Source organism: Cupressus sempervirens, chromosome 5, assembly GCF_028749045.1.
Source record: "Cupressus sempervirens isolate cs-2001-9-10 chromosome 5, ASM2874904v1, whole genome shotgun sequence".
Taxonomy (NCBI): Eukaryota; Viridiplantae; Streptophyta; class Pinopsida; order Cupressales; family Cupressaceae; genus Cupressus; species Cupressus sempervirens.
In genome coordinates this window covers 558,303,838-558,315,636 of record NC_143122.1, presented here as the reverse complement: position 1 = coordinate 558,315,636, position 11,799 = coordinate 558,303,838, and the positions used below count along the sequence as shown (strand labels likewise).

Genomic DNA, 11,799 nt, shown 5'->3' with positions numbered 1-11,799 from the left:
CAAGTTTTAGTTTTTTCTTATATTGGAAATACTATGATTCCTTTGGAGGAGGAAAAACAATGACATTTTTCAAAACAAGAAGAGGGTGCTTATTGAGTTCAATTTTAAACACGTCCATTTCAATATAATGTCTCAGGTTTCTTGTTAGAATGAATGTTGATGGTATTCATGTGGGGGAGTATCCTACCATTTGTTGGAGACATGATTCAATGGTTATGTGTTGCATTCATGATAGCGTTTTTCATTGATGTCAACATATTGGTTATTCTATGAAGACTGACAAAGTTACAGAGGTAGAAGCCTTTGGCACGGTTCAAGGATTGAAGATTAGCTTATGAGCACTTAAGGTTATGTTCTATAGTATATATAGATGCTACGATTAAGAACACGTACAAAAATATGAAGAAAGGGTAAAGTTATGAAGATTTTAGTGAAGGCATATTTTAGACAACATTCTAGAAAGTAGGTATAGTTGTTTTGATTCTATCTTCTCAGTGAGATGGAATTGTCTTAAGCGGACTGAGATAGAGGTTGAAGACATGTTGGAGATGCCTTGGTTCAAATGGCATAATCTAAATATCATCGAGTAAAAAGTTATGAAGACTATGAGCCAACAGATTGATTGTAATCTTGAAAAGATGTAATATTGTAAACAGTCCTATATTAATATTGTAAATTGGGAAAGCCTCAAGCCCAACTCAATAACTTTTTTTAGGACTTGGTATAAAGGAAATATGTTTTCCTTGGTTGTAATCATTAGTGAGATCATATTTTTGTGATATACAGTCATATCTATGTGATGTATATTGTGCGAGCTCAAATGTGAATATCTTTTGGATTAGAGAAAAGATTGGTGCAGTTGAGGCACGATGAGCTTACAAGGAGCTATATTTGGCAAGATAAGTTGTTGTTGGACAGTTGTTGATCCACACTCGTATTATTTAGTGAGGATAGTACTGAAGTTGTTTGGATAGTGGATCAAGTTGACTTCCCTTCAACTCCTAACAGGGTTGGCACAACTCCTAACATGGTTGGAATCTCCAAAGTGAGATTTAGAGTCCCCTAATAGAGATTGATATGTATTGACTACATTTCATTGACTCCTAATAGGGTTCATCCTTTCACAAGGAACTTTTATATTAGCACATTGTCTTGTGGGCATCATCACTGCCATGGTTTTCCCTTTGACCAAGGGTTTCCCTAGTTAACAAATCTGGTGTTATTATGTATGGTTATCTTTTTAGGGTTGTTGCATCAACAATCTATATGTTTCAAAATTAATAAAAGTATCAAGAGTTGTTTTAAATGCATAATCGATTCACAACCTCCTTCCCCTCATCTTGGTGGACTTTACTTTCTAACATCTTTGCAGTGCTAGAAGGACCTATGGACAAATTCATAACACTAATTTGGGAAGGAGTAATGATTTTGTTCAAGAAGGATGTACATTTTATTCATTACTTTGATAGATACTCTAACATGTTGAATGAAAAGGAAAGACTTAAGTTGTATATGCATGAAAATATTATTGGAATTGAGAATGAAAGGCATTCCAATTTGGAAAAGGGAGAAATTAGTGGACAAAATTGGCAAGGAAGCAACCGTTCTCAAGAAAATGTTAATACAGAAGGCAACAAGAGTAATTATAATCAGTGGGAGTGAATTTCCTTTGCACCATTTTTGTTTTATGTACATATATGTAAAGAAATAAAATGTCCAATTGGGACAAACTATGATAGTCTAGCATAGAACTTTTCATAGTTTAGAACTAGTGATTCTTTTGCCTTAACTATACTAGTATTTTTGCAAAGTTTTACAAGCTACCTTAATATAAATAAATTAAAATTGAAGTATTTACTTGGTACTAGTTGTTGGGATTAAAATGTCTCAACCTTAGAGTTGTAACGTGTTAACTTATTTCATTCATTGATTTATTTAAGTTAGTAACTTCTTAAGCTGACATTCACTTTGTAGAACCTCTTTGTGAGGTGGCGTCCTACATGATAGATGATGAGATAACATATTTCTTATTTTCTAGGAAGTTGGTACCCACTTGGAAGATATTAAGTCTTGGAGTGATATTGTCATATATTTCCATTTGGAATGGAAATCAATTTGACAATTTCCTATGTTGACTAAAGAGTCTTGGTATGCAAATTGGGAGTTGTAATTTAACAATTGACATTTATGGTGAAGTTCACTTTTGACAAATGGTTTGAGGCAATTTCTAGTCATGGTAGTTTCTACATTATACTTGCATTGTATTTGGCAAGATGATCATTGTGGATGAGATAGGTGTTGTTGCCTTGGAAGTTGCTATGAGAAATGTGTCATGAAATTAGCAAGTTTCTTGCATTATGACACAACTTACCTCTTGAGTGTTGATGATGGTTCTAGAAACCATGAACTCCTACCTCTTATCTGTATATAGGTTGGTGTCTACTAATTTACATATGTGAACAAGAGAAGAGGAGTTTATTTCACAAGGTTATGTTGCATGATATTCACTAAGATGGAAGAATATGTACATCTCCATGTAAAGGCTATGAACTTGAAAATGTAGTTGAACTTGTTGAATAAATCATTGGCTTTATGTTTTGGAGTGTGGAGTTTTACCTAACAATGTTTTCCCCTTGTATATAAGTGTTTGTTGTTTTGTCTCATTCTTCTAGTTTCATAATTTTAGAATATTAATTATATATGCTATAATGCTACTGAAATTTGTTAGATCTATAAATTGCAATCACTTCCCTATAAGGTTTTAATTGTGGCAAATCAACTATGTTTGTTTTTACTACTAGAATAGATATCTTAAATAAATCTATCTAAAGAAATGTCGATAGACATCCACTACGAAATAATAATAATTTAATTTACCACATCGAAAATTATTTATATTTCCTTTATCTCCATTTATTTAGTTTTTTGCTTACTTAAGCTTTTTATTTAATTCCTTAAAAAATGGATAATTTATACTTCCAAATATACTAATTTATATGGATATTTTATGTGGTATTTATTAAATTATTTTTAGAAGTATATTCTATTTATAATAAAATTTAAATTTTTGACATGTAAATGGTTGTCAAATTTAACCTAGAAGAATAAAAATTAACATTAACACAGTCACACCATCTCACTCCCTTATTTTGCCATTGTAGAATGCCTATCGGCATTAATTATGACATTGTAAAATGTACTTGTATTAAATTATTAGAAGCAATTGAAGAAATTATTAGATAAAATATGTACATACTAATCTCAAATGACTTTTTGGGGTGTCCTCATTTCCATTTAGCATTTGGAATTTTATTCACCATACATTATGAAAATTCTTTGTTATTCGTATGTTATCTTGTCTTATAGAGATTAATCTTATCCATGTATTAGTCAAATGTTTAGTTCATTTGTGATATTGAGTTGTTTATAAACAATTTTGTTCATTAGCTTTTATAATATTGTGTTTCTAAGACCACATTGTATATATCTTATAGGTGTGAAAATGAAATATTTTGTCTTCTTGTTGGTTTATATTATCTTTCTTTAGAACCAAAAGCAAAAAAAGAAAACCGTTATTTCATTTTGAAGTGTCAATTTATGTTTTTCTATAGGTTTCTATTATCTTGTTTTTTTTGTCTACAAAGGTGAGGAATAAGTTTCATTGTGAAATGTCAATTTATTTATATGAAATTTAAAAATAGTAAAATGGGTACATGAACTAAAGCTTATAAATTAAACAAATTTTCATATAATTAATAATTATAACTTATTTTTACACCCATGATGTCAAATAACTCTTAAATAATAAAATATTTCTATGTCCAAAATAAATACGCCCGTAAATGCGAGGGAGATTAAGCCTTATATTAAGAGCAAGATTGCACAAGTACTTGTACCAAGTATTGGTATTCATACCCGGAGATGTCTATTTAGCAGAAATTTTTGCACCTGATGTGACGTTTTTGTTGATTTGTTAATTAATTTGAAAATCATAGAAGCACTGTTCTGGAAATTTTTAATTAATTAATAAATCAAAGAAAAAGTCACGTCAGGTGCATTCCTTCGGCTATTTAGCCACAGGCTTCATATCCCATACCAGGTACTTGTCTAGGTACACATCCTTCAGCCAAATACACCAAGTCAACTCACAATTTTCCCCCTTGCAAAATGTCAGAGAAAACTGCCACAGATTAATGTCTGATTTTTGTTTCATTTTTTAATTTACATATCAGCTTCTTGTTTATCAAGCTTAATCCAATATGTAATTAGTTTGAAACTTTGAGACAATATTGATTAATAGTAAACTACTAAACTTTTTTCTGATTTTCACTATTCAAGTTAGAACTAGAAGTTTGGAACATGTTATATGTTTAATGACTTTCTTGCTCATTTTAAAGTTTGTCATCTATATTATCCATCTTAAGTTTAAACATTCAGCATATATATTATGACTCATGACTCATATTTTTACATTTCTTGTTTTGAAAATTCAATGTCATGACTCATGACTCACTTCCAAATTTTCTACAAAATATCAAAAATTATATTAAAAAAAAATAGGAATACCCACAGACCCGTCCCTTGTTTTGAAAAACAGTCGTACCTATACCTGTACCAAAAGTACCCCTACACCTATGCATCCTTCATTAAGAGTCACAAATCACTTCTGCAAAATAACTACCTAATTAACTTAATTAACTTTTAAAAAAAACAAAGTTGATCTCCCCTAATGATGATCTAGTTAATTATTTTGTTTATTTGTATATGATTCTGTGTAATAATATGCAACTAAACAGATATTCATTTTTTTCTATAAATGGAGTGGATATCTCATTAGCAGATACTTCCACATGTATATAATCATAAGTTACAATTCAATAGCTACCATCAGTATAAGCACAGTAAACAAGCCCGCTACCATGTGAATGATAATTAAGTTGATGAGCAAACTTCCTTTTGGCAGGGAAGAGGCAAAGCATCCATTGCAACTAGGATCTCCTTGATATTTGGTAAGCGGTTTTCCTTCAAAGGTCCATCGAAAGCAGTTTAAAATATTAGACGCTAAATGCTAATATTGTGAATAAAAATACATGCATCAAAAGATGCAATGACATTACAACTGAGAGACTAAGAGGATAATGTGTCACATAGTATATATTGAAAAGTACATGGAAAGGGAATAGCCAAGGACATGTCCAAACCAACAAAACATGTAGACAAATGTAGAGAGATAGTATAGGTATAAAAAGAAAACCAAACATTACAATCAACTAGTTGTATGATTTGGAAAGATGGCTTAGTTAAAGTATAAACAAACAACTACTGAGATTAGAGTGAACGTCTTACTTTAAGCTTAGAAAACAGCAGTTGGCCATCCATAGTAACCTCAAATGAGCCTTTCCTGAAATGAAGGAGGTCAAAGTAATAGGTGCATTAACAAACTCCAAAACATAAAGGTCTACAAGACAGTTAGAACTAGGTCCTATTCCCAACATGCTAATCTAAGAATCGTGAACAAAAATATGCTTCTAATCTCTTATACATCTACAAAAATAACAGTAAGATGTCATTGATCTCACCTGAATTGCATGTCTTCTGGGTTTCCAAGAACTACTACCTCAGGATAAGCTTCCTCTGTGATGCAACAAGAAATGAAAGAGATTTTTCATGAATCTGAAGAAAAAAATCTGTAATCTATGTTGCAGCACCACACACGAGGAGTTTACCTATCGCATCTGCTATCTTAATGAAATAATCTGTGTTATCTGCTTCTTCACTATACTCGATCATGACCTGTCAAGGTAAACTCAAGCAATCCATTATATAAACTAAACCTAGAAAAGTATGAGATTGCTTACAGTACAATGCAAAACATATTTGTTGCAACTTCCAAAAAACGGAAAGCACTTTATTTATATCAAGGACAAAAGAATCAACCTTTCCCCAGAATCAATTATAAAATTGCAAAAAGGAATATTCATCATGCAGACATTTTCTCAAGACTGCCTAGCATTCTTATTGAGAGAAGCAAAGTTTGGTCATCTCCAACTTTTTAGTCAATTTTTTTACACAAGACATCACTAGAACATGAACTAAACTACGGAGGTTTATCCATTTCTCAACTTACATGCATACATTTTGAGATATATATTGACTTGAAGCCTCCCATGACCCAGCTAACAGCATATCAGCTATAACATGAGAACCATATTCTCTTCTTCGTTTCAGAATGGCAGTCTATCTTTCTGACTGGACTCCGCTTGAAAGAATTATATAGTGCACCATTCACCAGAGTATTCAATTTTTGTGAAACAGCTACATAATTAGTAAATAATAACATTTACTAGGCATACTTTGTCTTGGTAAATTCATCCACCCTGTACTCAAGGTTCTTATTGAGAGACTTCGAACATATATTTACTGTGAAAAAACAGTTCACAGTGAATTTACAGCAGCCTTGTCCTAAATATGTACTAATGAAACTCTACATTTTATTGAGTGCAAGCCTCAGAACTTTACTATGGCAGACCTTGTGGAACTTCAGCCCACTCATCTACTTCTGCATCCTATACTAAAGCTCTAATCAGTGACAACTCTCCCTAATCTACAGCAGAACACAAGAGAGCAGAAAGCAAAGGGCGATGCACAAAATATAAGACAAAATGCTATCAAAAAGCAGAGAAAGTTTCCATGAGTCGCATCTGATCCTCAAAGAGATCACTGACATGCAGATTTATGGGTCTAGATGCCTTGATATAGGAAAACTTCTTTAGGATAAGGCAAGATGGTGATGATGAAAAGACCAAAAGATTATTTTGCATTATTTTTCTTTCAGAACTGTGACTCAATGGAGGACATGTAATGATTTCTCACAACTTATGTGGGATTGGATCTCATGTTTATGCTGGTTTTAGTTCATCTTGTGACTGGTAAACATATTTGTTACTGTTCATGGTTGGACTGTAGTTGCAGGTGTGTTAGGGGCTTCATACTTGTCAAAAAAGCTCATGGATGATGTTAAGGCAATATAACATCTATACTCAAACCTTTTTTTGACAATGGAAAAGAGAGCATTTTCTCTGTAGAGCTGGACTTTTTAACCCAATATTGGGCTCTCCCGTGGAAAAAAATGTTTGTTCACACGATGTACAACTTGTTTGTTTCTTATCTGTTATTTAACTTCTTCCAGTTTACTCAGATGATTCATGTTTTAGCCTTGATATACATATTTCTTTTGTTGATCTGAAAGGCAGAGGAGATGTGCAGGCTGTGTCGAACAATCGTTGGAGTCATTTCTTCATATATACATTTCTAATGACAGAGTGGGGAATATCCTCCCTGTTTACAGATCATTGATTCCTCAGGAAGTCAGCATACAAAAGAGAGTTGATGATTAAGCATATTTTGTTCATGCATGTCCTATTTAATTAACATTAAATTTATTCTCTTCCCTGCAATTCCTACTATAGACACTAAAGGCATGTTTGCATGCAAGTACTGCGTAAATCTTTTATAAGCTGAAGATCATCTGTCTAAATTTTTTAACTACCTTGCCAGTTGCCATTACTTTGTAAGATCTTTTCTGAAAATTTCTACTATGGAAGCTTTGTATACCTTTGTGTTCCTAAACCTTCCCCTCTGATTCAATAGCACTTGTCCATTGTCATATATAATTTTATAGTGCTAGATCTATTTATACTCAATAGTTTCCACATATTTGAACTGATAATAGGGACAAAGTTTCAAAGAAATGAAGATTGATTTGATGTTTAGAGCATCGGAAGGATGGGACACTAATCATTGTTTAATATCACATATTTGCATGCTGGCAACAGTGTGGAGTGGCACTTCTTTAGTTTTGTGCCAATAGGGAAGGACTGGTGCTTATATGTTGTCATGGCTTCTGAGGATGGTGGCAGCGGCAATAAATGGAGGTGTGACCAGTGTAAGAAGATTTAGGGAAATGTGGGAAGAATGTTGAGGAAAAATCGGAAGCGACGAGTCTCTCATGAAGCGAACGTGGTTGATTCATGGCATTTATTGAGCAACAGGTTTAATATGCTGATCTTTTGCTGTGGTTGGTGCATACCTAGGAGGTTGTGAAGGACATTGTCTTAAATTTAGAACTAGAATTCAAGAACACAAAATGCAGAAACACAATAACAGATGATAAAAAATCTTGTCCTGGGAAAACCCTCCACCTGAGGGTGAAAAACCCAGCCCCAAAAAAATTAATCCTTTATTGTATACTCGAAGCAAAAACAAAATTCTCACACTTATGATTGATAGTTTATAAATCAATCAATAAGTCTTCGACTCAGATCAACACTTTTAGCTATGCAAAACAAAACATCAAATACTACAAAGATCTCACATATACTTCTGATATGCATATTGCCATATAATGATTAGACATCAGCATATACAGAAGAATTATGTGTACCGTACCAAAAACATTACAGAGATATTAAGTTGCATAAGAATCATCCACAATAGCTCACACATCACTGTCATCACACTTGAAGAATGAAGAAAAACTCTACTGTAAATGCTAGCTTATGATGCATGCAACCAATATTCGCTTCAAACTGAAAAGGCACTTGTGTGGAATCTCAAAGGATGCCTGTTACTAGAACACGAAGACACGGCAGTTACACCTCAGCCAATGGTAAATGCAAAATATACAAGACTTGTCTTAAGTCATCATAAGGACATCCAACTAATGTTAATGCTGAAGAAGGAAATGCACAAAGAGAGCTGTCAAACAATAAAAACGATTTACATAGAAATCCAGTTCACATGCAGCCTCATAATGCTAACATAATACTGGGCAGTGATGGTCATGAAAGGCGCCACCACACTTTTAGAAGACATAAACATGTTGGAAACTCAGCAGAGAAGAGAAGCAGCTCAGGATAGAAAATAACAGAAAGCAATCAACACAAATGTATGATGATCGCAGTCCAGCAAATCAAAATACTCTGAGCACATTTGTAAGCATCATTGCAGATATGAATGGTCTCTCACGAAGCTACCAGATCTTTAACACATTGAAGGTGCTCCGGGCATGGAAATCAGGGAAGCCATATCAAATTTGATGCTCAACCCGGGACATTTGAAGGAGAGGAATGTGTTTAAGACCACCCAATCTCAAAGCAGAGCTTTTATTCGTCTTCAGTAGCTGGTTTGTTTCTAATTCACAACATTGATAAATTGGACAATCTTTTGGCATATTTCATTGACTGTATTCTTGATCACTACATGAGGTGAAGTGAAGACAAGCCTGTCTTCAACAGACTGAAAGAGATTGCAGAGAGTCTTCAAATGATGCTGACATCGAGGCTGCATTTTTCAGATTGCTGTAATAGCAAAGATACTGATAATGTTATGCCTTATGGTTATTCCAGAACCTAGAAATGTCCTTTATCATTGTGGTTTGCAGGTAGTTGGCTGTTAGTGTGAAATTAAGGTTATGGATAAGACAGATGGACAAATTTGCCCCATCCCTGAGGAGGTTGTGTGACTGGTTCCTTTTGGTCCTCTTTGATAGGGTATAGTCTGCTGTAGAGTGGTTGGCGGCTATATATATGACTCCATTTGATGTTTCTCTGCTCTTGGAGATCAATGTACAGATGATACTGATGCTAGCTTTTCTATGGCTATTGGATCTTCTACCTGTACTAGCAAAAAAAAAGCTTCCACATTATTTCGTGTGAAAATATGGGTGTGTGAATGTAATTGCAGTGGATAAAAGATCTTGTTTATCATATTAAAAAGATTTTTCTCATGTATACATCATAAATATGTGCCTGCTCAGTCAAATTTCACTTCTCTATATTGTCTGTTTACTTATGTTGATGATTTTTACTAACACTGTCAAACAAAATTGAGTTATGCAAACAACAAAAGCAGTTAGTGCAGGTCTTCCCATCACAAGAAATGCATACGATTACCTGCAGCCTCCAATAGTAGAAATTCCTGTGCCAGGCTTGCAAAGGAATGATATATATTTGTGAATTCAGTTATAGCAAGCAAATTGATTGTAGTCAGCATTATCTTTACCAAGAAAAATAATGCATCAACGCTCACCTGGATTGATTCCCAACAAATGATGATTCCAAAAGAATGCATGAACACAATAAATAAAAGGCTTGTGAGAAGGGAAAACAAACAGCAATACAAATATCTTGAATTTCATTTTAGCTCAATACATAAGCTATATTTGGTGCATTAAGGCATAATGCAAATGTTTAAACTTTCAATCACTGATAATATTTGATAAATCACTTTGATTTGATACTGCCAAATTATAACTGGATATATTAAGTGATGTCAATGGTCCAGATGCTAAGATTTAGTTACAAAGCCCATCTTTAATGCTCATTTTTTTAAAAATCGGATGGTCAAGGTCAAAACTGCTGTTACAAGGCATAACCAATGAGATATAAAGAAATATTTGTGAAATGTGCAGTGTGTTGGTCAAAACTTAAAATGGTATAAATACAGTTTCCGCCTATAAATTCTGTACATTCGGATGATTAATTGTCAGTCGGTGTTATAACCGTATAAAAAGGTCTCTTCTAACACCTTTGAAAATCTTTGCCTCTGATTTCGTCTCCAATGCCATATTTTTATTGGTGTACACATTTTCAAGGATTATTTTCTTTTTATAATCTTGCTGGTCTCTATAAATTAATGCAGCTTTTCCTTAAAAGCATTTGCAAAAGGAATATGCTAAAGTTGCACTCGTGTTCTAGCATAACCACCTATATTACACATCAAATGATGCAAATAAGCAGAGATGATGGCCCCAGCTAATTGAAATCTGACAAAACTTATAGATCTACTGCAAAATGCAAATTAAATGTTGAATCTTAAAAGTATGTGGGGGCAAATGCAATCTTTCGAAGTTCTTGTGAATATGTCTAGCAATAGATCTAACTCTATCAAGCCGGAAAAATAAAAAGTTCGACCCTGATCAGTTTCATCCTGATTTAGATGAACATTTTCTCCCAACTGATCTGTAGATAGTAACCATTACATATGCACACAGCCTTCCATTATTCTGTTTCTCGAATAGAATCAAATTTCATCCAATTTTTCAAATTTCAAATTAATTTGGTACTCGCAAGGACAAGATTTAAAGAACTCAAACCAGATGACTTTTTCTAGGTGACTCTAAATATCCTTTCGACCTAGAGATTTTAAGGCTCTGCAATGAAAGAGGATTAGAACCGCAATGCAGTTGTCAGCGAGAACCATAAATCATGGTCCAGTTGGTAAAATATGTTCAAAAAATTTGCACTGTTTATTCTAAAAACTATTCTCCCTCACGCTTGAAGTTTTTTGCTGTCACTCCATCTGCTATTAGCACAAAATATAGAAATTAAAAACACTGCCATATGTAGTCTTGTAATTTATGCGCCATTTCCTCGATTACCCTGTGCCCGAAATTTGGGAAAAAAAAAATCTAAATTGAAAGAGCCCACTATGTGCACTTACTTGCTATGCCCATGGAGCAGGGTAATCTAGTGTCATAACACGCAGTCCTAAGATCGGGTGGTGAAAAAATATATCTTGAATTGGGGTAATTTTACAGTGTTCACGAATTGTTTCCAATATTCTAAAATTGAGGAAACGGAGGAAATATTTGATACCTGGCGAGGAGGAGGAGCGTCCAATCGAGAACAGCATGACATCCATCTTTTAGCTATCGTCTCCTTTTCCATTCCCATCGCTGTCCACCCTCTTTTCATAGACTTAAACTCAGATTCACAACGAAGCTTCTGCAGATTCCCA

General features: G+C 33.7%; 1 protein-coding gene across 1 annotated transcript in view; it reads right to left on the bottom strand.

The window, feature by feature from the left end:
• Nucleotides 1-4,664: 4,664 nt before the first annotated feature.
• Nucleotides 4,665-11,799, bottom strand: part of LOC149557155 (uncharacterized) — a 7,414-nt gene continuing 279 nt past the window's right edge. The window contains exons 1-5 of the mRNA XM_089831870.1: nucleotides 11,658-11,799; nucleotides 5,727-5,793; nucleotides 5,580-5,634; nucleotides 5,347-5,401; nucleotides 4,665-5,022 (exon numbers count right to left, since the gene is read on the bottom strand). The exon at nucleotides 11,658-11,799 is cut by the window's right edge and continues 279 nt beyond it. Of these exons, the coding sequence (XP_089687996.1) occupies nucleotides 4,933-5,022; nucleotides 5,347-5,401; nucleotides 5,580-5,634; nucleotides 5,727-5,793; nucleotides 11,658-11,799 (409 nt within the window). The 3' untranslated portion in view covers nucleotides 4,665-4,932. The remainder of the gene's footprint in view (nucleotides 5,023-5,346; nucleotides 5,402-5,579; nucleotides 5,635-5,726; nucleotides 5,794-11,657) is intronic.